The 27,856-nt window shown below is 37.9% G+C and overlaps 1 protein-coding gene across 2 annotated transcripts in view; it reads right to left on the minus strand.

Annotated features, from left to right (window-relative positions):
• RIC8B (RIC8 guanine nucleotide exchange factor B) overlaps nucleotides 1–26,524 on the minus strand; it is a 44,180-nt gene extending 17,656 nt beyond the window's left edge. Inside the window, exons 1-4 of one of the 2 annotated variants that reach the window (XM_081331719.1) lie at nucleotides 26,363–26,524; nucleotides 24,220–24,267; nucleotides 15,112–15,720; nucleotides 8,130–8,224 (exon numbers count right to left, since the gene is read on the minus strand). In XM_081331719.1, the coding sequence (XP_081187845.1) occupies nucleotides 8,130–8,224; nucleotides 15,112–15,720; nucleotides 24,220–24,267; nucleotides 26,363–26,440 (830 nt within the window). In that variant the 5' untranslated portion in view covers nucleotides 26,441–26,524. The remainder of the gene's footprint in view (nucleotides 1–8,129; nucleotides 8,225–15,111; nucleotides 15,721–24,219; nucleotides 24,268–26,362) is intronic. The other variant, XM_081331720.1, reaches the window with a different exon arrangement.
• Nucleotides 26,525–27,856: the final 1,332 nt, after the last annotated feature.

The raw sequence follows: 27,856 nt of genomic DNA on the forward strand, positions 1-27,856 counted from the left end.
AGATTCTAAATAATCTATTTTTCAAAACACACAACAGTCCAAACAGTAAAAGTAAAGTCCAAATTAAGAATATTTCATTCTTAAGAATTGTTTAATTTAAAGTGGTTTAGTTGTAATAGATGGTTATAGATTCAAAATAGTTTTCAAGAGTGTACAAAAGATACTATTTTTTCTAGCATCAGCTAAATTAGACATTACATTGAGAAAAATGTTTCTCATTTCTTTCCTGTTACTTTTATTGATTTCATTGCAGAGATGTTAACATAGGAAATAGATTATTTTGTTATCTAATTTTACCTTCCAAAAGACAGAAGCAGATGAAAAGTGTGAGGTTCTTTCCTGTTGGCTTTTTTGAATTAGCTGTTTTAGATTCTAAAAGTTTAGTTCCTAAAGAAGTAACCTTGTAAATAATTTTAATGTCCTCCTCTAGTGCAGGGTAGGCAACCTTGGCTCTTTTATGACTCAAGGACTTCAACTCCCAGAATTCCTGAGCCAGCATGGCTCAGCTTGGAAACCTCTCTCTTTCCCCTCAGCGTGGCTGGCTCAGGATTTCTGGGAGTTGAAGTCCATGAGTCATAAAAAAGAGCCAAGATTGCCTACTCCTAAAGCCAATAGAGGGAGCTTTTTTTTCTTCTTCTTCTTCAAAAAAAAGGGTGCCGGAATGCCATTCTGAGTGTTCTATGAGAAAAAAAGGCCTGTCCAAAACCTTTTCTTTATCTCAGTTCATAACAATGTCTTGTGTTTAACATGCACATCTTATCTATTTAAGTATATTCTGTTTTAGATTTCAATAAGATGGTCGAAACTCCAATCTTCTTGAGTCTTATTCTGGCTTTTTTCCTTTGCAAATCGTCTTCCATGTCCTTGTTTTTGGGTCATCAAACCAATCTCCTTGTAATGTCACATATATTATTTGATGTTGGCAAAACCATCCTGTCACCATTTTTTTGAGATCTAGTAGGTCGTCTCTTTATTCTTCCATATCGACGTAGTTGTTCTGAATTGTTTATCTTCTCATCCAACTGTTTTTTTTCTAGATCCTCTAATTCCTTCTGAGTTGTATAAGAAACCTTTTCCTTTTCCTTTTTAGAAAATTTTATTAAATGTACATTTAAAAACAAAAGTGGACATGATTCAACTTCCCTGGCTACAACACTACTATTAGTATTACCTTATGTTACAGAAAGAAAAAACAAAAACTTAAAATATATTCTATGACAGGACAGAGTATAACAAACTGTACATATAACATCTGTAAATTTTTTGGTAAACTGTCTTTCAGTCGTCAGCGTTATATTTACATATCTTTCAGTTGTGTCCTGATATAGGTGCTAATAATAATTGATTAGTTTATCAACTAATCAAACAATAGTTATCTCAGCGATCCTCCTTATCTCTAACCAATCGTACAAATTTTGCCAAATTTCATAATACTCCATTTCAGTTTTATTTTTAATCTCTAGGATTAACCTGTCCATTTCAGCGCAGGGTAAAATTTTATCTATTATTTCTTCTTCAGTGGGGGTTACCTTTCTTTTCCATTTTTGGGTATATGCCAATCTTGCTGCAGTTAAAATATGCAATAATAAGTAGAAAGATGTTTGCTGAGTTTATCATTAATAATCCCTAATAAGGTTTCTGGTTTTAAATCAATTTATTGTAGTAATATTTCTTCCAACCAATTTTTTATCTGCTGCCAAAAATTTTGCACTTTTGAACATTCCCACCACATGTGATAGTAAGTCCCTGGAAGCCTTCTGCATTTCCAGCACGTTGGTGAGATTTTTTTTATCTATTTTTGCTAAACTTGTAGGGGGAAGGTACAATATATAAAACATCTTGTACAGATTTTCTTTATAGGAGGTGGCTAGCATTAACCTCCTGTTTCTATCCCATAGTGATTGCCAATTATCTAGGTCAATACTGTAACCAAAAATTTTACTCCAGGTTAAGATTTTTTCTTTTACCTGTTCTTCTAACAAATCTTATTCTAATAGATATTGATACATCTTTCTTATCATTTGGTCTTCTGTTCCTAGAAGGATTTTATCTAATTGTGTATGCTCTAATTTTATCCCTGGTTCTTTTTTGTCTTTTCTGTATCGTGACTGTATTTGTAAGTATGCCCACCATTCCAACTCTATACCATCTTCTAATAGTCTTTTTCTTGTTTTCAGGTCTCCATTTTCGTCTAAGAGATCTTTATATGTGATTACTCTTCCTAAATTTATGAATTTGGGGTGCATGAATATCTCTAATATGGATAGCCATTTGGGGATTTCTATATAATTAATTTTTATCCACACGTCTAATAGTGCCCGTCTAATATGATGATTCTGGAAGTACTGATGAGCCTTATATTTTCCATCCCACATTATAGCATGCCACCCAATTTGCATGTCATGATCTTCTAATGCTAGTAGTCTTCTGTTCCTTAAGTGTATCCAATCCTTTATCCATACCGCTATTGCTGCTTGATAATATTTTTCCCAATTCGGGAGGCCGAGCCCTCCTCTTTCCTTTGCATCCTGTAATAATTTTAATTTAATTCTCAGTTTTCTACCTTGCCAGATAAATTTGGATGTAATTCTGTTTAAGTTTTCAAAAAAAATCCTTCCCTAATTTAATTGGTACACATTGGAATAAAAAGAGTAATTTGGGAAGTGATTATCTTGACTGTCGCTATTCTCCCCATAAAGGAGAGCTGCAAGTTTTTCCATCTGTCTAGGTCTGCTGTAATTTGGTCTATTAATTTGTCATAATTTTCTCTTTTGAGTGTAATACATCTTGCCGACAGTTGGATCCCCAAGTACCTTACTCTTTTAGATGTCTGGATATTAATTTTTTCTACTAGCTCAGTTTCTTGTAAATTGGACATATTTTTAACTAACATTTTAGTTTTTTCTTTATTGATCTTCAATCCCGCAACATCTCCATAATTTTCCAGCACCTGTAATAATCTTGTTTCAGATTCTAAGGGGTCTTCCAGAATGAAAACTAAATCATCTACATAAGCCTGTAATTTAAATGTCTCTTTTCTGATTTCTAATCCTTTAATCAGCTTATCTTTTCGGATTATTCTTGTGAGTGCTTCTAAAGAAAGGATAAATAATAGAGGAGATAGTGGGCAGCCTTGTCTCATGCCTTTTTGTATTTGAATGCTATTTGTTAATTCTCTGTTTATGATTACTTTTGCTTCTTGTTTGGAATATATTGCTTTAAACATATTTATAAATTTCCCCCTGAATTCCATCTGTTTGAGTTGAGTCAACATAAAATTCCATTTGACATTATCAAACGCTTTCTGAGCATCAACAAAAATCAATGCCATTTGTTTTTTGCTGTGTAATTCATAATATTCTAAGATGTCTAGTATGATCCTGACATTATGTCTAATTTGTCTTTTAGGCAAGAAGCTGTTTTGGTCAGTATGGATAAATTCAGCTAAATATTTTTTTAATCTTTCTGCCATTATAGTCGTGAAAATCTTGTAATCCGTGTTCAGTAAAGAAATGGGCCTATAGTTTTTAATGCAGGTCAGAGTTTTCTTTAGGAATTAGTGAGATGATTGCTTCTTTCCATGAGTTTGGAGTTTTTGCTGTATTTAGTACTTCCTTGTGAGTTGAATAAGAAACCTTTTCCTTTTCCAAGTTGTTGGTGTATTTTCTGCATTTTCAAATGTCAATATTTGTTGAATAATTGATTCTTCTGTTTCATTTTTTCTACTGTATTTTGTATAGATGATTCTTTAGCTGTGGTCAAAGTTTGGGCTTTCACATCTGGGCTGTCTTCTTGTGCCTTCCCATAGCCTGTGGTAAGAGTTTGAATTATTGTTTTCAACATAGAGAGAATTTGTTGATCTTCATTCATAAGGAAATTTTGCACCTGGTCTTCTTCCACATTGGTATTTTAGACTAAAGGCTTTACACTTAGAAAATCCAAAAGAAAGAAAAAGTTTTTTTTTCTGAGTAAGGAACACAGAGCCTTTCATAGCTGTTGTTTCAAAATCTTCAAGGTTATGTATCTTATCTATTTCTCTAAGCAGTCAACCAGGCCCCTAGAAAATAACAGATTAAAATACCAAATTTGACCACACGGTGTCGCCTCTACCTTTTAAAGTTTCCCTTTGAGTCCCAAAGTTATTTTAATCTTTTCAGTTTTTCTTCTTTTTTATAAGGAAAAACCCAGATTTTCAACAGAAGTAGATAATGAAAAGTAAAAAATAAAAAATAAAAAAGTCTTTCAATCCACAAGCTTTGAGAAATAAAGTTCCAATTGGGATTCAGTTACTTTTTCAATGTTTTAAACACCCCTGGGTAGTTGGTCGCCGCTCTTTCTGGAGGGAGGGTTAAAATCCCTTCCCCCACTGCAAGGGGGAAAATGCTTAGCAGCTTAAGGAAGTACAGAAAATAGTTAGGATGTAAAAGAGGTAGATCTCACCCAGTCTCTTCCGCGCTGCTTTAAAAGTTGCCTGGTGGAAAATGTGACTTCAGCTGTTTACAACCTAGGGATGAGCCATAATGGCCAGTCCTTTCGTCCGCTGGTTTGGAGGGATCGCTAGGTCTAGCGGGAGAGTTGTGGCTCTCCCGTGATCCAGCGAACGCCCCTCCTTGCTGGTCGCCTCTTTGGGGTGACTTTCGGCCCTTTTCAGGGCCCCGCAGCGATGCAAAACTGGACGGGGGACAGCAAATCTCCCAGCTGTCCATGCTGGCCGCGTGGCAAACCGGAACCTCTGTTTTGTATAAGATTTTGTTTTAACCTGTTTTTATCATATCTTGCATTTTATTTTTTAATTTTTTTGTTTTAGATCTTGTTATGCTGGATTTTATTATGATGTATATTATGTATACTGTAAGTTACAGTATGGCATATCTATCTGTAAAGCTACTGCTAGTTAGCAGTTTCAGAATTCTTGCATTTTATATCACATTTCCCTCCCACTCCAATTCATTTAGTCCATTAACTTTCTCTGTAAGCCTAAACAGATTCACCTAACTATATACTAGTATTGTTATGTTCAGATATTAGTTAAGAGTTATAGACTGCTGTATTTGGATCCCTTATTTCACTTAAAGCAAGAATTTTACTAGGGTGCAATTGTATCTGTCTACTAGTATTTTGTCTCTTCAGCCAGTGCTCTTATTTAACTTTCTTAAAGCAGAACCAATCTAAATTGAAATGCTTAACGCACGTGGGATTGAGTTTTGCTTTTTACAAAATAATCTGCTTGAAGTAAAACAAGGGCTGGTCAAGAACAATAGGATTTTAATTCAGAAAAATAAAGGAAGCTTGGATCATTTCTTTTTGCTAGTTTCTTATGAAGCAATGGTGTTCTCAAACACCTACCAAATTAATTTTCTGGATCACTGTGCTTGAGTTATTCTTTTCAATAACTGGAGTCTGGCTTTCTGAACTTTGTCACTCCACCTGACAGTTTTATTTGTGGCAGAGGAGTGTATGAAATTCTCCACCTACCAGGAAGTCACTGACTATGCATAGATCGGCACAATAGTGTTTGCATTCCTTCTCCAGGGGGTAGAAATGCTGTGTATATTATTTTCTCTCTCAGCTTCCTAAAGATCATTAATCACAGAGACATGACATCCACCTACTCAGGCTCTCAGCCCCCTCCTGATATGCAAAAGTGAAAGCAAACAACACTTTAGCACTAGCGAAAGCTGTGATTAAAATCTTCAGAATGGGCAAACATGGCATTTACCATAACTTATTTCACTGAAGTTTGGCTATTTTATGTGATAGAATGCACAGAACTAAAAGAATCTCTTTACTATACTCATTCTTAATTAATGAAGGGAAAATAATTTTTAAATGTCTCCATAAATACAAATTTAAATTAATAAGATGAATATTCTACTTTTATTAATTTAAATTCATATTCATAAGAGATTTAAAAAAGAGACTTCCTTCAGATTTATCCTCTAAACATAGTACTGTTTCTTAAAAATTATTATTAAAACTATATAGTAATATCTGAATATACCTTAAAGTCTCCATTCACAGTTAAAATTAAATTCAGACCCTCCAGGCATACTTGAAAGAATCACTTTACAAGAGGGAACTAGAACACAAATGAATGGATAAGATTAGATCCTTCGCCATCCACACTTTTCTGACATTCAACAGCTCACCAAGGTCTAGGCAGAGGCTTTTTCCATGATCTATATTACATTTAATATTAGCCAAAAGCTAAGAAGCAGCTGATTGATTTGTATTTAATGTGAAACAAGCATTATTTGAATTTATTTTTGAGTAACTTATGAATATTGAGGTCTTTGTCAAACAGTCTACATTTTTTATGTCACTCAGGTACACCACTTCACTGAACTATCTTAATTTTAAATATTTGGGCACTATGGGATTTTTATTAAGTTCTTACCTGGATATAAATCCTGTCTTTCACAATTGCTCTCTCAAACAAAGAAGAGCTATGCAATGAAAAGTTTAGGTTATCTCCCGGTTATTTGTATTAGAATAACAATAGCAATAAATAAGTGTCGCAATAATGTACATATTTCAAAATAGTGTTTAAACAGAGCTTTTACTGTGATAACGTAAGAACAATGAATCAAGTATGTGATGTACAAAATAAGATTTAATATATGTTCATTTTAAAGTTTTTAATTTACAGGGTTTTCAGGGAAAAGCTGTAGAAAATACACTATCATTATGACTTCTGAAACCAGTTTTATCCAAAGGATGCCTCTGAGATTCTTTCTCATGATTGGAGGCTATGAAAATCTGGATGGGGAAGAATGAGTTTTAACTCAACCTTCCAAGTGAACCCTAAAACAAAATGACTGTGGGTCAGGACCTGATCCTTGGATCTGGCCTTTCCACCCCAGAAAGAGCTGGTGTTCAACTTAAGATTCCTTGTGGCTCCTGACAAACTGTGGTCAAAAGGGGCTTTGCATAATTTAATCTTGTGCACCAAATGTACCCATGGGAGTTACTGCTCACTACTCTGGAAACCAACCAGCTGAAAGCTGAGTCACACAACCCAGCGTCTCTTAATTCTGAATCCCTTCCATCTTTTCTGTGCCACTGTTACTTATATGAAGACGTTTTGATCATCCTTGGCCATCCTGTTCCTCTTTTGTATCTGATGCCACACCCAACCACCGTGCTTGAATTTTATTCTTTGTACACATCCAACCACCCTGAGTATGTTTGTAACCAACATGGTGATATTCTGTACTGCTCACTACTCATTAATGACTTTAATTCTCAGTTCAACACTAAAATACAGTCTATGTGTAAAATTTTTGGAAGATACACCTGACCTGGTCCAGAATGTGGTAGCATATGCAGTTTTGGTCACTCTGTGATACACCCATGTAGCAGCACTGCTATGAGAGCTACACTAGCTTCCAGTAGGTTTCTGGATGCAATTCAATATGCAAGTTGTTACTTTTAAAGTCTTGCATGCCACAGGGCTTGTGAGATACTTGTCTCCAGTACTTTCTGCCTGTCGCCCACAGACTAGATATGCTTCAGGTCCCTTCTAGATCATCTAATGAGACTCTGGAATGATATTATATTTGGGCTCACCTAATAAATAAATGATAAAAATTCATTAACTGCATAAACATCCTGCAGTTTCCTACTTTCAAAAACTGGAAGCTTTTGCAAGGTGGCTTTTGAAGTTTTTTTTTTATGTGGCTAGCTTCAACAGGTCTAAAACCAAAACTTTACAGAAAAAAAATCTTTAAATTGTAATAATGACAATTCTTTTCTAAAATGTTTTGGAAAAAATGATATCTTGGAAGATATTGGACAAGTCTGTATCATAACAATATTACCACTGGAGTAAAACATAAATCATTATACATTATTGAACAAACAAGCTCTCATTACATTAATTCAGTTTTAAACAAAATTTCAGATGGTCAGCCATGCTTTCTTTTGTACAGTCCCTGGAATTGACTACTTTAAGAAGAGACCAATCATTTCAGAATCCATATGATTAATCATAATATTAAAACTTGTGGAAGCTGTCCACTATGTACAAAAAGCACTAAGTTACTCATCGTTATTTAGATATAATAGCTGAGAACCAAACCTAACTAGAATGTCCTTTTAAGAATAACTGAATTTGTAATTTCACTAACCTGTGTAATTCTTCAGTTTTAACTTCGGTAGGGCCCAGACTCAATAAGCAATGACGCAGAATGGCAGTCATATAACGAAATTCATGAGAATCATTCTGTATAAATCCAATTATAAAGAGGAACATATTATATTATGAAGGCTCCAAAGCAGAAATTCAAAATCATGAAAAGACATAAAATAAGAAGACAATCACACTGTAGAATCCTAATCAATCTGAAAGCTTTTGATGCACATATTTTGGATTATTCTTGTTTTAAACTACATGTTCATGAAAGGCAGCAGCCTCCTTCCATCCCATAAACTGCCCTTTTCCACAGCGCTGTTATTCATGCAGGATTATGTCACTTATGTCCATCATTCTTTTCAACATTAAATGAGACTTAAATAAAGTAACCAATCCTTATAAATGCCAGGATCCAGCCTCTTAGCTCTATTTTTCTAGTTTCTACTTGTCACCTTTAATCTAGCTATTCCCTGAGTAACTAATACTACACAACAAAATTTGGAAAATTGCAGATTTGCCACCATCAACCCATATTGGACTGTTGATGAACCTGACCAATCTCCAGAAGATGGCCCACACGTCTTCCTAATACATTCCCCTAGAGACTTTCAGTCCAGGGATCTATCTGTGCTGCCACCACATGGCTGTTTTGGAGAAATTACAATGTGGGCAGTCAGACCCTCCTACCCTAAGATGTATTTCCTCTTCCCTCCCCTTTCTGGGATGGACTTGCTCCTCCTTTGTCCCTAGAGACTTCTCCTTCTCCTTTAACCAGTAAACATGTGATTACAGCAGACATGTGCAGACGCTGGGAATATTACCATTTTCTGACCTTGGAAATACTGACAAACATCATCTGAGTGCACCTCACCATGCAGAAAGCTATTCTCCATGCAATAAAGGTATTTCTAAATGATAAACGTGTTTCCACGAGTTCAACTATCTGGAGAGAGAGCTGTTAATGGTAATGGCATCTGCTTATATAGACCATAGAAGTCTTAACAAGGGATTAATTACAGTACAACGGCTTTGATCCAGAATACTATCATTGCCCCTGAATTTGTTTTTTTGAACTAAATCTTGCCCATAGATTTAGTTCAGGTACTACCAGTTTTCTCTTTAAAAAAGAAAAATCTAACTAGCCATTCTTAAATGATTTGTATGAGATTCTGAACTGGGAAAACGCTATTTTTCAAATACAGCCTTGCCATCTACAATAAAAGTTTTCCCTCCTCTGGTCAAGTCATATGTTTCAACGAATCTATGATGGAATAAACACCTCCAGAGAATAAACATTTAGATGCAGCAACTTTCTGAAAATTTAGCATTTAACGCATTGTTTGCTTCTTTTTTTTTGCTTACTGTGAGACTTACAGAAGGACCTTTGCAACTCACACACCAGTTATAAGCATTTTGTAACTGAAACAATGAAAAGCTTCTATTCACAGTCACTCATGCTTCGGTCATCTTTTGATTGGATTATTGCAATATATTTGTATGGGGCTGCCCTTGAAGACTACTCAGAAGGTACACTAGTCCAGAATGAAGTTTGAGTAGCTAGGGGCATGCTAACTGCAAGAACTGAGAAGTTGTTCCCAGTTGGCTTCCAAATGCAATTAAAGTTGCTGGTTGTCACCTTTAATTACATATCTTGGGTCGGGGATATATGTTAGACCAGAGGTTCCCAACCTTTTGGGCACCAGGAACTGGTTCCATGGAGAGAGGTTTTTCCGTGTGTGGTTTTGTGTGCTGCCTGTATCCCACAGATGGGGCTTTGCTTGTTTGTGCAGACCGGTTGCTGGCATGCTGTAATGGTCCACAGACCAGGGATTGGGGAGCCCTGTGTTAGACCACCTTCTCCCAGCTGTTCCTGCTTGTCCAATGAGATGGCAGAGATATCCTTTGAGTGCCAACTTTGAAGCAGTGTTACAGCCATGCTACACTTTTTCCATTGTTGTTCCCCTCATTTGGAACAGTATTCCAAGTGAAGTTAGATCAGCACCAACCTTGCTGACCTTTTTTAAAAAAAACAGTAATATATAAATATATAAATAAACATGGGATCTAAAATGTGGAGTTCGTATTTTTTCAAAATATCTCAGTTACTTGCCCTATATCACTTTTAAAAGATATCTAAAAGTCATTATTTAACTTTAAATTTGGTTAATTAATGGAGTTGGATTGTTTAAAGATGATGCTATGCACTGAAGCTGAAAAGAGGCTGAATGTTTTAGTAAGGCAATAATTGGTAACTAATCATTTTACCATAATGTCTGGGGTGGTATGGTGAACTGAATATTTTTTATTTTTTTTATTTTAATTCTATTTATATCCCGCCCTTCTCCGAAGACTCAGGACGGCTTACAAGCTTAGCAGTAGCCTTCATTCTATGTATATGCCTGCTTATTAGGGCTTTCACACACACCCCAAGCGGCATTATTACAAAGTCAGCTTAATTGCCCCCAACAATCTGGGTCCTCATTTTACCTACCTCGGAAGGATGGAAGGCTGAGTCAACCTTGAGCCTGGTGGGATGCGAACCTGCACTAATTGCAGGCAACTGGTGTTACTTAAGGAGGCATTAGCCCACTGCACCACCAAGGCTCAATATGAATATGAATATGAAGTAAAGATGAGACAAAGGCCAAGGAACTGAAGAGAAGACCAGTTCCTTGCAAACTCTCCAGATAAGGAGAGGATGGGAGATTGCCCACATGTGCTTTGGATGGCTGCGCCTGACAAAGGGAAAGCAGGACAGCAGTTTTCTGCAATTTGAACGCCAGGAGGATTATTATTAGGAAGACAGGATTAGCCATCTTGTTTGTAATTGCAGCACAGCATTTTAAAGCACATTAAAATTGCAAAATTCACTAATTACTTTCAAAAATGGCCTATTAACTATCTTAAAATGACAAATTTGAAAAGACGTATTGGGTGAGTTTATATCCAGCTCTGAAAAAAAAAGAAAATTTAATTACAAGCATAATTTTAATTTTAATTGGGGTTTTTATTTTTTCAGGGATTGATTTAATCTTTTTTAATTGTTTTTAACTTTTGTATCGATCTTTGTTTTAAATACCCTGTAAACCGCCCTGAGTCCTTCGGGAAAGGGCGATATATAAATCCAATAAAATAAATAAATAAATAAATAAATAAGAAGAGTTTGAAATGTACTGCAAAAAGTTAAGTAAGATTTTGATCTAAAATGTTATAAGAGTCCAGAGAAATTTGGAATATTGACTTTTACTATGAGATTTTGGAATTAACTATAAAAAACAAAAACTTTAGGAAACAATTTTGCCTATCTTGACAAATACAAATCACAACAAAAGATAAATGATGATTTTAGAAACTGGGCGCTAGAAGGATTAAAGATTGTAAGCCGAAGAAAAAAAATACAAGTCTGATGTTCATATTGGAATTTATAAAATGTTATAACAAAAAAGAACATTGAAGAATGGAGCCAGAAATTAACTACAATATCAACATCGTCAACAATGATGTCTGCTTCTATGGATAGACTATGTCTACAGAATGTTAATGAAAGAATGTGGAACAAATTTTATATGACAAGATAAATGAAAGAATGTAGAACTATAAATGACAGGGCAAGACAATGATTTGGAAAATGACACTTTACCCAAAAAATGACACTATATAAAAGTAACTGTCTGAAGTTTTAAAAATTAAAAAGGAAATACAAATGATAAACTGAAAGAATGACCAGCAAAATGTTTCCTTATATGTGCAAAAGAGGTTTGTTAAAGCCTTGATGGAATCTGTGCACTGTGACAAAGAAAAACTGAAGAAAAATAAAAGTCTATCCAGGTCATGGTTGTCTCAAAGGTAGCTTTTTCAAGAGGCAACTGAACTTTCTTATTTTTCTTTGAAGACGTTTCGTTTCTCATCCAAGAAGCTTGTTCAGCTCTGAAGAAGCTTCTTGGATGAGAATGAAACATGTTCAAAGAAAAACAAGAAAGTCCAGTTGCCTCTTGAAAAAGCACTTTTGAAGAGAAATAAAATCCTACAAATGTTTCATTGAATTAAAGATTAAGATTGTTATACATAAATAGAAAGAATATAAAGTTTGTTTATTTGATCAAAGTTAAAATAAGACTTTTTTTGGCAATGTTCTGGTAACTCTTTATGGACTTTTTGCTGATGTCCGACTTGAAAAGTTGATGTTTTATGGATTTATTTATATATAAGAGATGGAATATCAGATGAAGAGATACAGTATCTGTTTAACCTTATACCATTAAACAACTTTTTATTTTTACTTATGAGAGGAATACTGCAAGTCACCTCTTTATACATTTTTCTTTTTCCTTAATACATTGCCTTTTCTTTTACTTTTTTCTTGCACTTTTTAATTCTTTCTATTCTGTTCTCTTTCTCTAAGTTCCATCTGTATTATTTTTATTCTTGCAATTAAAAATTTATAAGAGACTTCTGCATATATCATATTCACTATTGTCTTATTTTGAACCTATAAATGACTCACATTCAAATTTGCAGAAAGAGGTAATGTTTAATTTTGAAGTAAGATGAGGCTGTATCAGTACTTAGGGTTTCCCTGAAATGTACAATTTAACCAGAGATGCCTAACCTCTTGCATACAACTGTATGTATTTAGTTAAATTGCAAGGTGTTTTCTAAAAATATAGTGAGATGTTTAGTCTACTATTAGAATAAGATAGCTCTGTTTTAAGGAATCTATTTGTTATATTACCCAAAACTGATGTTCAAAATACAGAATGTCTGTTACTTTAATTTTTTAAAAAATTGCACCACTAAATGACAGACATTGGATTGATATTCATAAATTTCCACTCCCTACTTTCCAATTAATTTTTTCCTCTCCTATAATGTGAACAGTGAGAGCTGACAACCTACTGATTTTCAGACATACTTTACTTCAACATCCAGCAATCTCAATCAATATAAGGAATGAAGGTAATGATGGAAACGGTAATTTATCAATACACAGACAGTTCCAGATCATAGTTTTAACTTGCATTCTCCTTATGTAGGCTTTTGACTTTTCTCTTTGGGGCATCAATGATGGCAGAATGTTGTCAAAATACACGCAATAAAATTTAGCATTCAAATAGTTTATTGGAAGTATGTAATTTCTGGAATCAGAATTATTAGCTTAAGTATTATTTTTCTTCATGTCACACTACAATATATTTCTCTGAAATGCTAATCTACTGATCTTTGCCTCAATCTATCTATTAATGTAAGGTTTCTTTGTTATATATAAATTTGACATGAATTAACTTTGCAACAATTTGATGTTCTAATTAATTTGGTTTTTGCATGTACACAGTGAAATAAATGCACATATTTAACTAGGACCTATGGGAATACCTATCAGAAATATTTATAAACAAGTAAAGGAAAGAGCTATTCTTTCCATTAGTAGTTTGGTACTTTTTGGCTATGCTATTTGCAAGCCAGTGAAATAGAGAGTAAATATATCCTTTGGTTTTTCCATCACTAGTTGAGATAATGTTTTGAAACAGAACTAAATTGCTGCCATTTGGGAATGAAAAAGCAACTGAGTATTTTATCCATACATACAGGTAGTCCTCAACTTACGACAACAATTGAGCCAGAAATTGGGAGGCGGAGCCAGCTGGCAAACTGAATGGCTGTGTTGAGACGCTGCTCTGAATGAGCGCGCCGATTCCACAGCCATTTCTCTGTGCCCAGTTGTTTTTTTTAAAGCCCCAGATCTCTCAGAGGGAGATGGGAAGGAGGCACCCAGCTGAACGATTCTGGATGGCAGCCCAAATTGTAAAAAGCAGGAAAGCCTCAGAGAAGTCGGCCGGGAGAAGGAGATGGCCCAACATGGCGGCCGCGAAGAAATGACAGCTGTCAGCTGGACAGAAATAGCGGTGAATTAGTGGGACACCTTCACAACTAACCTGGTGCCGTGAGTACCTAGTGAATCCTCGAAAGTGTTCCAGAGCATAAAATCTAATCTACCAAAACCCAAAACCTTCCTACTAGGGATTATTAACAATAAATTCAGCAAAGGATCTTTATACTTAGTACTGCACATTTTTGACTGCAGCAAGATTGGCTTACGCTCAAAAATGGAAAAGGAAAGAAACCTTTACCGAAGAAGAATTAATAAGCAAACTCCTATCCTGCGCTGAAATGGATAGGTTAACATTAGAGATCAAAAACAAAACCGAAACGGACTATTATGAAATTTGGAACAATGTGTACAAATGGCTAGAGTTAAGGAGGAATGCTGGAATGAATACTGACTGATTAGTTGATAGTTTAGAAAATTTTTACAGGATAGAATTGAAAGATACTTAATCACAACGTAGATGAATGAAAGACTGTTCACTAGAAAACTCATAGATGTTATATGCACAATGTAACTTTTTTCTTTTCATTTATTTCTTTATATAAGGTAATACTAATAGTAATGTTGAAGCCAGGGAAGTTGTAACGTGTCCACTTTTGTTTTTAATTGTATATTCAACAAAATTTGTAAAAAAACAACAATTGAGCCAAAAATTTATGTTCTTGAGACATTTGTTGAGTGAGTTTTGTTCCATTTTACAACCTTTCTAGCCGCAGTTAAGTGAATAATTGCAAAATGAATAACTGAAGATCGCAAAAGCTGTTCACATGACTCCAGGACATTGCAACTGTCATAAATATGAACCAATTGCCAAGTATCCAAATCTTGATCACATGACCACAGGGATGCTGCAGTGGTCGTAAGTGTAAAAAATCGTCATAAGTCACTTTTTTCAGTGCCATTGTAACTTTGAATGGTCACTAAATAAACTGTTGTAAGTCAAGGACTACCTGTGGTTTGTTCTGGATAAACTTACTGTCTGTGGCCTGCCTGCATCTTTGGGCTGTACATAGCTGCATCCATAAACATCAGCACAGAAATCTACAAACAGAAATAAATATAATCGGAATGATCTCAATTCAAGCCTTACCTCACTGTGTACATTCCAGCTGTCAAGAGTGACGTTAAAGAGAGCTTTCAATGCTTCAATGGCACAATCTGTTTCTTGAAGAGACAATGGTGACATTTCTTGGTCTTCAGCTGTGATGTATTTATCTGTCCACGTTATGCTAAACGCACTTTCCAAGGCCTGAGTCAACAGGGGCAAACCCTGGAGGTCATTACGCAACTGGGATCTGATATCTGTGTGCAAGAGGGAAAGGAGGAAGAGGAGTCGTAGATCAAAGCATTTAATGTCTTCCACAAATTGCTGGTCCTTGCACTTTCTCAGAAGATTGCAAAGCATAGCTGCCAAGTTCAGTTCTAAACTGAGTTTCTGGGCAGCCGGGCTATTAAAAACAATGTTGCAAAGGCATTTTAAAGCTTCCACTATGACGGGAAAATCAGTCACATCCTCCAAATGATCTTCCAAAGTATCCAGTTTTGCTAGCTTCATCAAGGTTTGCATGTTGGTCTTTGTCATTACAGGAACTAAGACTTTCTTGTCTCTTGAGAGAATGCGAAGAGCTTCTAGGCAAGTGACTCTATAGGATGTGTTTATATCTTTGCTTAATAGTTGCAATATTCCTTCACATAGTTGCTAAATAAAGAAGATGGAAAATCAAATATTATTTCCTCTGGAATATACAAATCCATAATCACAAAGTTTTAATGATCTTCATAATGTTTGTTTCTTGTGTCCTCTACCTGGTTTATTGCTAGAAAGTTATTAATAAGTCTTGAAAGTATCACTAAAAAAAACCCAACTCCCATCCGTAACCAGATATAAAATCTTGTTTATTTTGAACATAATACTGTTATTACAAAGACAATGACTAAAAGAATAGAAAGTATGTTCCAGAATCAGAATGTTTATATTCAGTTTTTAGGCTGTTCTCCATTTCTCAGCTCCATTTGGTGTTTCATGAGATGAAAACTCTCACATCTCAGTTAAAAACTTGTATTTCTCCAGTAATATCTATAGGCAGTTCATCCCTATGGATTTCTGCTCGAATCAAGAAGGCTTATATCCAAACTATGATCCATTTCACTCTTGTGCTTTTTGGGTGTTGTTTTTGCTACCTTTGTGCAAGCATGTGCTGGGAATAATCACTGTCAACCAAATAGAAACACTGTATTATATACTGTATGTAACTGTCAGAGATTTAGTTTAGAAATAACAGAATAACAACAATCTAGCTGAATTTGGCAGCTATTACTATCAAAACTATGTAAATGAAACTAAAATAAAATAAAACTGATCTGCAGTAAACTCCTTCCACAGTTTGGTGTGTCTCTTCTTTAGAAACAAGCAATTATTGCAAAAAGGGTCTAATAACTGGAAAACAAAATATAAGACCCCAGGCAGTCCACAGTGTTTTGGATTCACCAAGATTTGTTTGCCAAGTACATGATGTTCCTTGCCTCCTACACAAATAATTGTCATTGTGTCATGCTCGATTGGCTTTAAGATTTTGTAGTTCATTATGGTGAGGGGTTTTTTTGTCCCAGGAACATCCCAATCCTAAATTCTCAATTGATTTTGATTAACTCCTCAGTAGGAGGCTCATCAAATGTTTTTAAATTTATTGAACTCAATAGAGGCTTGTAGCTTTTAACTAGGAAGTTATGTTATAATGAAGTACATAAGAACTCTACAAATAAATTAAATAATTAGCTGATCTCCCCTTTCCAGCTTCTTTATAACTCAACTCAGACTGTAGAAAGTCAACATCATTCCCACTATTGATTCTACATGGCACAGAACAAAGTGAAGCTACAAGACCTTACCTAATCCTTGCTGTTAGTGTCCTTGACATTAGCAACCACAATTTTAACTGAGTTCAGGTAGGCAAGGAATGGGAAAAGCAAAAAAAAAAGAAAAGAAAAAAGCATCCTACCCAGATAAACCACTGTATGTTAATTTGCTAGGCTGATAAACTGTGCTAAGCTATAAATCATAATTTACAAAATACAATGCCCAAATTCATTCTCCACATTGAGCCTAACCATACTGTCTAACATGGTGTTTCCAAACCTGGATGCAAATATCTGAGACGGTTTAATCTAAATATCTGGAGGACACCAGCTTGGGGGAAGGCTTATCTTAGAATGGTATGATCAGAATATAATCAGACGAGAAATAGCAAAGGGTCTGATCTTTGATCACTGTAATTTGCCACTGTCTAGAGCAGGCATGTCAAACTGCCGGCCCGCAGGCTGGATGCATCATACTGAAACTGCGCCCACCCCATTGCTGGCAATGGGGAAAAAGTCACGATACGTCGCAAGTTTGACATGCCTGGTCTAGAGAAAGCCACAAGATTTGATGAATCTTAAGAAGTGGGCTGTCTGGCATATGAAACTTTCTGGTGTAATAAATGAATTAGCTTTTAAAGGACACCAGGATGATTTGTGACTTTTGCTCCAACAGATTAACATGACTGCTTGACAGAGAACATGGATGGTAACTGCTGCCCAAAGACTGCTTCTTTGTACAAACTACATATAAAATTAAAACACACCAAGAGGATTTGTATTTAGTTAAAACAACCAAGAAGGATGGATTTTCTACCTTTGGATAATACTAAAAATATTACAGTATAATGTTTAATGTTTTTGATCATAAACATTCCTCTGGTGAAGTTTTAAAATACATGCTGGTCATTTGGGTTTAATAAGAAATATACTTCCTCAAATGAGACCCAGGTGAGAACAGCAAAAATAAAGAGGAAAGAAACCAGGAACTGGCTAATTAACCAGTTACAATTTGCTTATCTGCAAATATATGCTTTTTGGATCTGTTCCCCAGTTTCTAGAGAATGCATGCAGCCTCATACCATGTGTTTATACTCTGTTCCTATTTTAAGAATTTATTTTTCCAGCAGCCTTCTTTTCTGCAAAAATCACAAGTATCAGTCCTACTACATATATATGTACTTTTTACAGTTAAAAGAAATCCAAGTTTGAGGGAAGCTTAGGATTTATGTGAAAAATGCTAACTCCTGGGAACAGCAAAAGGTCTCAGATTTATGAAACATTAATTAGATGCTAGCAATGCAGAAAGCAACTCCTTTATATGCAACACTTTTGCTGAGTTTTTATAGCTGCACTATTCAGAGACTTGCCTATAATTTCCATCTTCTTAAGTACACTATGATACTCTCAAAGGAACCATAAATTTTGTTTCCTTTTGTTCTTCTGATCCAACAGCTTGATGTCTTTTGGAATTGGGGCTCTCATCAATTTCCCAATATTTATTTCCTAGATTCACCAAAACCTAGATAGTAGGCTTTTTCTGAAATGCTAAATAACCAATTTAAGAATTTTAATCCCAAATACCTTCCAGAAGGCTTTGATTACCGTATTTTCCGGCGTATAAGACGACCCGGCGTATAAGACGACCCCCTACTTTTAAGAAGTTTTTCAAGGTTTTTTGTCTTATACGCCTGAAAATACTTACATGCCCTGCCCTCCCTGTCCGTCGCAGAGGAGGCGAAGGCCCGACTGGCCCCGCCGGCCCTCCCGCTGCTCCCGCGCTTCTGCCGGCCCCCGAGGCACAGCGTTTCCCGGGCGGCAGGCAGCGCCGGAGGGCAGCTGCCACCCCACCACGGCCGGCGCCCTTCCTGCTTCCCCCCCCAAACCTTGAACTTCTCCCATTGGGCGCAGGGTGGGGCAGCTCCGCTCGCCGCCTCTCACTGTCGGCCGAGGCGCGCTCGGCCCGGGCTCCCGGTCCCTCTTCCCGGCCGGCTTCCCGCCCTGCCCCTCATGGAGCTGGACTGGGCGTGCAGCCTCTCGGTGTGGCTGCTTTTCCTGGGCAGCCTGGCGGTGCGGCTTCTGCGCTCGGACCTGTTGCTGAGCCGGCGGCTGCTGCTGTGTGTAGGGCTGCTGGCCATCCTGCAGGCACTGGGCCAGGCCATCCTGCCGCTGCCAAGAGCCGACGGGCAGCGCCTTTTTCATGTGCCGCTTCCCTCTCACCGTCGGCCGAGGCGCGCTCTTCCCGGCCGGCTTCCCGCCCTGCCCCTCATGGAGCTGGACTGGGCGTGCAGCCTCTCGGTGTGGCTGCTCGGACCTGTTGCTGAGCCGGCGGCTGCTGCTGCGCATGGGGTTGCTGGCCATCCTGCAGGCGCTGGGCCGTCCTGCCGCTGCCCCTCAGCGCCGCGCTCACGGCGGCTGCCTGCTGGCTCGTCTCGGCCAGCACCGCCCGGTGGAAGCGCATTCCCGCGGGGGGGAGAGCGGTGCTGGTGACAGGTGAGTCCGGCGGGCGCGAGGCCCTCCCCTCGGGCAGCGGCAGGACAGCCCAGCGCCTGCAGGACGGCCAGCAGCCGCACGCGCAGCAGCAGCCGCCGGCTCAGCAACAGGTCCGAGCGCAGGAGCCGCACCGCCAGGCTGCCCAGGAAAAGCAGCCACACCGAGAGGCTGCACGCCCAGTCCAGCTCCATGAGGGGTAGGGTGGGAAGCCGGCCGGGAAGAGGGACCGGGAGCCCGGGCCGAGCGCGCCTCGGCCGACGGTGAGAGGGAAGCGGCACATGAAAAAGAGGCTGCGGGCGGAGCTGCCCCGCCCTGCGCCGAATGAAAGTTCAAGGCCTGGGGGGGGAAACAGGAGGGGCGCCGGCCGTGGCAGGGTGGCGGCTGCCCTCCAGAGCTGCCTGCCGCCCGGGAAACGCTGCGCCTCGGGGGCCGGCAGAAGCGCGGGAGCAGCGGGAGGGCCAGCGGGGCCAGTCAGGCCTTCGCCTCCTCTGCGACGGACAAGAGCCGACGGGCAGCGCCGCCTTCGCGTGGGGAGAGCCGCCCGACGCTCCCACCCAGCAGTGTCCCGGAGCCGCACCGGAGATAGCTCGGTTGCGCGGGGTGGCCCGGCTTTGCAAGCACGGGGACGCTCGACTGATTTGTTTTTTTTCCGGCGTATAAGACGACCCGGCGTATAAGACGACCCCCCAACTTTTGAGAAGATTTTCATGGGTTAAAAAGTCGTCTTATACGCTGGAAAATACGGTATGTTAACAGGTTATGCAATAAAAAACATTACAAACATTCCTTTACATTTTTTTCTACTGTCTACTTCTAATAAAATAGGACGATTTGGATTAATATTGTTTATTCTAAGAAAATATTACAGGCAGTCCTTGACTTACATCCATTCACTTAGTGACATTCAAAGTTATAATGGCACTGAAAAAGTGACTTATGACAGTTTTTCACACCTACAACTGTTGCAGCATCTGCATAGTCACATGATTAAAATTTAGACACTTGGCAACTGATTCATATTTGTGACGGTTGCAGTGTCCCAGAGTCATGTGATGACCTATTTGACCTTCTGATAAGCAAAGTTAATGGGGAAGCCAGATTTGCTTAATAACCATGTTACTAACTTAACAACTGCAGTGATTCGCTTAACAACTGTGGCAAGAAGGGGTTGTAAAATGGGGAAAAACTCACTTGACAAATATCTCATTTAGCAACAGAAATTTTGGGCTCAATTATGGTCATAAATTGAGGATAGTAAAACTTGTTCTCGAGACTTCCAGTTTGTCACACAGCTGCTATGGGTGAGATCTACCTCTTTTACACCCTATTTACTTTCTGTACCTCCTTAAGCTGCTAAGCATTTTCCCCCCTGCAGTGAGGGAAAAGGGATTTCAGCCCTCCCTCCAGAAAGAGCGGAGACTAAATACCCAGGGGCATTTTAAATGTTGAAAAAGTAACTGAATCCCAATTGGAACCTTATTTCTCAAAGCATGTGGATTGAAAAAAAATTATTTCCTATTTTTCATTGTCTACTTCTCTTGGAAATCTGGATTCTTTCTTATGAAAAGAAAAAAACCTGAAAAGATTAAGACAACTTTGGGACTCAAAGGGAAACTTTAAAAGGGGCCTGGCTGACTGCCCAGGGAAATAGATAAGATACATAACCTTGAGAACTTTGAAACAACAGCTGTGAAAGGTTTTGTGTTCCCTACCTAGAAAAAAAAATCTCTCTTTTGGATTTTTTAAGGTAAAGCCTTTAGCTTAAAATACCAATACGGAAGAAGACCAGGAACAAAAATTATTTATGGATGAAGATCAACAAATTCTCTCTATGTTGAAAACACTAATCCAAATTCTTACCACAACCAATGAAATACTAAGAGGCTACGTGAAGGACAAGAAGACAGATATGAAAGCCCAAACCTTGGCCACAACTAAAGAATCATCCATACAAAATGCAATAGAAAAAATGAAACATTCAAGTACGATGACAGAAGAATCTACTATTAAACAAATATTAATATTTGAAAATCCAGAAAAGACATTGACAACTTGGAAAAAGGAAAAGGTTTCTTATACAACTTAGAAGGAACTAGAGGATCTAGAAAAAGAACAGTTGGATGTGAAGACAAACAATTCAGAACAACTACGTCGATATGGAAGAATAAAGAGACGACCTACTAGATCTCAAAAAAATGGTGACAGGATGGTTTTGCCAACATCAAATAATATATGTGACATTACAAGGACATTGGTTCGATGACCCAAAAACAAGGACATGGAAGATGATTTCGCAAAGGAAAAAAGCCAGAATAAGACTCAAGAAGAATGGAGTTTCGACCATCTTATTGAAATCTGAAACAGAATGTACTTAAATAGCTAAGATGTATATGTTGAACTCAAGACATTGTTATGAACTGAGATAAAGGAAAAAAATTGGTCATTAAAATTTAGCAGTATAAATATTAATAGATAATTTGAATATTGATTTGTACATAAAGATCATGTAAAGGTGAATAATGTAGACAAGCTAAAAAACTATTGTTGAAAGTAATAAATAGGTCTATATGGAATGTTAAAAACGAAAATTAACAGTTTAAGCAAGAGATAGCAGATACAAAGAGGAAGAGAGGAAGTATTAAATATTGAAATAAAAAGAAATTTTGATTACTACTTAAAAAACAACAACTGAAAATTAGCAAAAAGGAAGGATATCATATTGTATCCTTAATTTGTTGACATAGAGGGTGAGAAGTTAAGTAAATGGGATGTGTATTTTGAATATTAGATTTTGTGAGGAATGGTGATAGATGAATTGGGAGTATACTAAAAATCTTGGGAATGATAAATATCAAACGTTAAATCTAATTGTTAGTGGAAATTAAAATTGAAAAATCTATTAGGTCATTGATTGTCTAAAAGATTGTATGTTAAAACAATTAGAATATGTGTAAACTAAAAACTATGGATATATGTAAGAAAGTTATTTTCTATGTGACTGATAGGATAAAACTTGTCTTTAAACCTACAAATAGACAGTATATATGAAGGGAAAAAGAGAGGAAATGTTTATGGTAGCAATTTGAAATCTGTACTAATGATATCTGTATATAATGAATTACTACTACCCAGCCATCACGTTGCTTTTCAAATATGTGAATGTAATATTAGGTAGTGACAGATTTTATTTTCCTGGGCTCCAAGATTACTGCAGATGGGGACTGTAGCCAAGAAATTAAAAGACGCTTGCTCCTTGGGAGGAAAGCCATGGCAAATCTAGACAGCACACTAAAAAGCAGAGACATCACCCTGTCAACAAAAATCCGTATAGTCAAGGCTATGGTCTTCCCAGTTGCAATGTATGGCAGTGAAAGCTGGACCATAAGAAAGGCTGAGCGCCAAAGAATTGAAGCCTTTGAACTATGGTGCTGGAGAAGACTCCTGCGAGTCCCTTGGACTGCAAGGCAATCAAACCGGTCAGTCCTAGAGGAGATCAACCCTGACTGCTCTTTAGAAGGCCAGATCCTGAAGCTAAAACTCAAATACTTTGGCCACCTAATGAGAAGGAAGGACTCACTGGAGAAGAGCCTAATGCTGGGAAAGATCGAGGGCAATAGAAGAAGGGGACGACAGAGAATGAGGTGGCTGGATGGAGTCACTGAAGCAGTAGGCGTGAGCTTAAACGGACTCCAGAAGATGGTAGAGGACAGGAAGGCCTGGAGGAACATTGTCGATAGGGTCAGACACGACTTCGCAACTAACAACAACAACAATAAATATTAGAAAATCAATAAAATTTGTAAAAAAAAACACTTGTTCTCAATACCAACCATCTGCAGACACCATTCTGAAGGATACAATTTTCATTTGTCTGTTTCATTTTTCTTTTTTCTATGATTGCAGTACTGATCCCACAACCAGAGAAACTCAATGTACATATAAGTGTTTTCCAAAAAGGGACAAGTTTGCATATAATGTAAAAAATCATGAAACTATAGTTACTAGAAAATGTAGGCTTGGGATCCCCTAGGTACAGTACAGAATAAGCCTGCAGTCACCATCCTGAATCACCAACAATAACCCAGTTTGCATGTTGTACAAAAAGTAAACTAAATAACTACACGTTTTTTAGTCTCCAGGCATGACCTAAACAAAAAAGCTTGAGAAGTAAACAACCAAATTAAACAACTCATATGTCAACGCTGCTAACATCGGATGTTCTTGCTTTGACAACAGATGGGAATGTAGCCATCTTTTCTCTTTCGCTTTTAGAGTTAGTTGATGCTGCGAGGGGGAATGTGGATGAGAGTCCAGTTAGTCATAACAATAATAACTCAGCCATGGGAATCCAAGGTTATTGCACCCAGAGTTGATAAAGATTTGGTGGGCTGGAGAGCTGGGGAGAAAGCCTACCTTCAAACTAATTGGGGAATGTGATTTATGAGGAGGAAATTGTGCTTTGCTACTTTGTGCCCAGGAGACAGGAATTCAGTTTTTGGCTTTAACTATGTAGCACCAATACTTTGTTTCTCGAATAAAAGATTCTTTAAGATAAACAATGCCTCAAAGTTCTTTTGAAGAATTTCATCTGTCGGAACCATGAGATCATATGTGTTTAGGATGCCTGATTCCTCTTTGGGAATGAAATGTTGGTTATTGGTATTATCAATTCAATAGCCATGTGTGAAAAATGTTTTTTTTCCCTATACCTTCAAGTACAATAACATAATTGTATTGCTGATGTAAAAGCTGTCAGCTTCAATCACATGGGTACTATTCAATCAAACTTCATATATCATAATATTTTTTCATGTACCCACAGTTTGATGTCCAGAATTAACATGCTTACCTTTCTTTTTTCTTCATCTGATGACTCAAATTTGAAAGTAGCCCTATTCTGAAGAGATAAGCAAGTCATTTTTTTTAAAAAAATGGTGAATATACATTTTTCGTACACACTTGCAGTTTATTTTGCTAAAACAAACTTTAATTCAATGTCTGAACCTTTAGCAAAATTGAGTTAGTTTTGAATTAAACATGAATACAGATTAGCTAGCAATTCATTTGCCTTCTATACCTATGTTTAATTGGAGAAATAGAAATCTGAGGCAGTTACTGAGGCTTAATACATTTCTTTTACAATTACAAAAGATCATGTTGGACAGAGCAGCCCTAACCCACTTAGGACTGCACAGCTAGCGATTTTTCCCCAACCAGTTGACAAACCATCCTCTGAAATGCCAGCCTTAATACTCTTGGCAGTGCAATACTAAGGATGTGTACTTAGAATGAAACCCCATCAAGCTCAGAGGGGTTTATACAGGATTGCTCTATCAGAATTATTACAATAGAGCTATTAGCAAAAGGCCCTTATCAAGACAGTGCCAAGATGGATTTTACAAAGTATGAGTTCATGGACAACAGGTTACCATGACTATTAACCATGGCAACAAAAAGGAAGCTAGAAGTGAATATGCCTATTAAAATATTCAGCAGTGAAAGAGTTATTGCATCAAATACGTAGCAAGAAGCATCTCAAATTTTAATCCGCATACAAACATCTGGGACTACATAATGCAAGTAGTAATATGTTCTAACAAACTACAGGATGTGTTTTGACCCAAGTTAGAAAAATTCTTGAGATCACCATCAAGCAATAGATATTTCAACCAGGGCCTAGCAAATTACTTTAACTAGACATTTCAATTATCTTCACAATATACTATCACACAGTATTGATTAGCAGTGTTGCTAGAGCTGTCTTTTTAGTAGCCAAGCAACTACCTGTGGGGGTGGGCTGCCAAAGGTAATTTTGTGTAGAGGAGTACCCAAAGGAGTAGAAGAACTTAATTACTCAACTCATAACAGAAAAACAAACATAGGTCTATATCTAAGCAAATGAGGAATTTTGCTTTCCATTCTTCAAATTATAAAAAAAAACAAAAAGAAAACCCAAATCCTAAAAATGAGAAAAGCTGAAAGAGAAAAGGTGTAAAATATGATCCTGGAGAAAAATTAAATCAGTTACTTGTTTTTATGGAACTTAATGTTTGGCAATTTTTTTTGTCTCAGAAGTGTCACTTTTACACAAAGTGAAAAATTATAATTCTAACTGTTATAGAACCCTTTACTGTGGTTAATAGTGTCATGGATTTTTGGTACAGACTTTGTTGAATTCATTGCGTAAGCTTGCATTTTCGTATGCACACACAGAAGAGGAAGTAACGTGAACCTAAAGGAAGTGGGAAAATTTTTTGAGAATCTATGCATTATATTCTGGAAAAATATATTGAAATAGCAGAAATTACAGCCTACAATAGTGATGGTGATCACCATGGCAGTACTGGATGTTGGGCAGAAATGCATGATGGGTAGAATTTAATAGCATTGGCTCAAAATAAGAGAAAACAATATTATTACTGGGAAAGATACAAGAAATGGATTAAGCCTAGGGGGGGAAAAAACATCCTTGGTGTGGACGATAGGCAGAACTGAATGCTCATGCTTGGCAGAACAAAAAAGGTCAGCTTTCCATTAGACAAAGGTAATTATGGCGCAGCATTGCATGGCATGGAAGAGGTAAGGAGGTGGCAATCTTATGCACTATTACCCAGATTGTGCACTTTGCTTTGGAGTGTCGGGGTGGGGGCGGGGGGGTGTGTGCAAGAACCGGCTTCGCTCGAGAGCAGCAAGGGAGGGTCCATCTTTGCTCTAGGCAGCCCAGACCCTAGTGAAGGGCTCAGGAAGGATGCCCAGGGCGGGAGAGGTAGGGACTCCCTCAGAGGTTTCTCTATCCTAGCGTCATGCAAGGATGCATGGACTGCAACTCCCATTCTCCCCAGTGCGCCAGACTTAATCCAAGCGGGAATTATGGGCGTTGCTTCTCCAGCACCTGGAGGGCGGAAGATGGGAAGGATGCCCCGAAGGCTACCGGCTGACAAAGGGGGGCGGTGCCGCTAACAGAGCGAGGACCAGCGGAATCTTGTCACTACCTGCTCATTGAAGCGGCTCAGGACCTGCTCAGCCCCGTCTCTCCCTCCGACCGCTGCCAGCGCCGCTTCCACCGCCATTCTTGACTAGGGCGCGGCCAGACGGCCAGCTCCTTCTCACGGGCAGGAAGCAGCAGCAGCGCCAGCAACCACCGCCTCTTTTTTTTTTTTAAACTCTTCTACCTTTGACCTCGAATGACGCCACGCTAAGCCCCAGCAACCGTCCCCGCCTCTGGAGGCAAAATGGGCTTCGATTGGCTAACGGGAAGCCGAAGAGGCGGGTGAATCTCCTTTTATTGGTTGAGTGCTATTTACTTCGGGGAGGAGAGGGATGTTGCGGAAGAAATGGATTCTTAAGAGGATACTACATTTTCCGGCAGCCTTTGAAGCCGCACTTGGAGACGCTAGAAAGGATGTATTGCATTATGGGGGTTTTCCCCCCCTCTATTTGGCGGAGCGTTGTTCAATAAAAGAGAGGATGGAGGTGGGGAAGTTAGAATTGGACTCGTGCGTATACGACTGAAAAGCACAATTCCTTGGGAAAAAGTCGTATTACATGGGGCTTATGTCATCGCGTTCCCCGTCCAATAATCTGAAACTGAAATGGGTTTCAATTTCTCTCGCTCCCTCCCCTCCTAGGTAGCACAGTTCCCACCCTCCTCTTTGTAGTGTATACATATCTTGCCCATGCTAGCAGGATCGCTCTGACAATAGCCACACTAAACACACCTCAGTGTAAATCGAAATTATGAGATGAGAACAGAATTTTAATTTAAGCTCTAGTTCCTGGGTGGAAAAGTCTTGAATGTCTTATCTATAGATGAAAATAGACCACCTGTTCAATATGCTTGGTATATATCATTGTAGATTAGCTCAAGAGATTAATGGTTACTTAATTTAAGTAATTCCCCCATGAGAAACCAGTCTTCCCAGTAGCAGAAGAGTGATAAATGTACTTGATTTCACTTATTTTTTAAAAAATTAAAAAAGTTATTAGTATAGCTTTCCCTTGTTAGCTAACCATAGAAATAGAGCATATCTACTGGAAGGATAAATTTAATTATTAGAAATTGCACTGATTTTCTAGCAAGTATACCTTGATGAATGTAACCTGCTCCTAAATGACTTATCTTGTGAGAATCTCTAGTTCAATAAACACCAATAAAGTCATTGAAGTCCTCATTCATATGCCTTGGAAAAAACTCCAACGTGAGTGTCCTTCACTATCTTCACAGTATTATTACGTAGGTGTTAATAGGAAATTTTAAAAAACCTGTGCAATATTCACATTTCATAGGAGTAAAAGCTCATGTTTTGAATGCAGAGGAACCAGATTCAGTGCTAAGCACCTGTAGCTGAAGATCCTAGAGATAATGCAAACACTTTATACTAAAAACCCGCTCTATAAAAAGGTTTGTATGATCATATATATGTTAATTGTATCACAAATAGATTCAATAGCTGCATTTACTAATACATAATTTATTTGTTAACTGA

Source organism: Vipera berus (genome assembly GCF_964194415.1).
Source record: "Vipera berus genome assembly, chromosome: 6".
Taxonomy (NCBI): Eukaryota; Metazoa; Chordata; class Lepidosauria; order Squamata; family Viperidae; genus Vipera; species Vipera berus.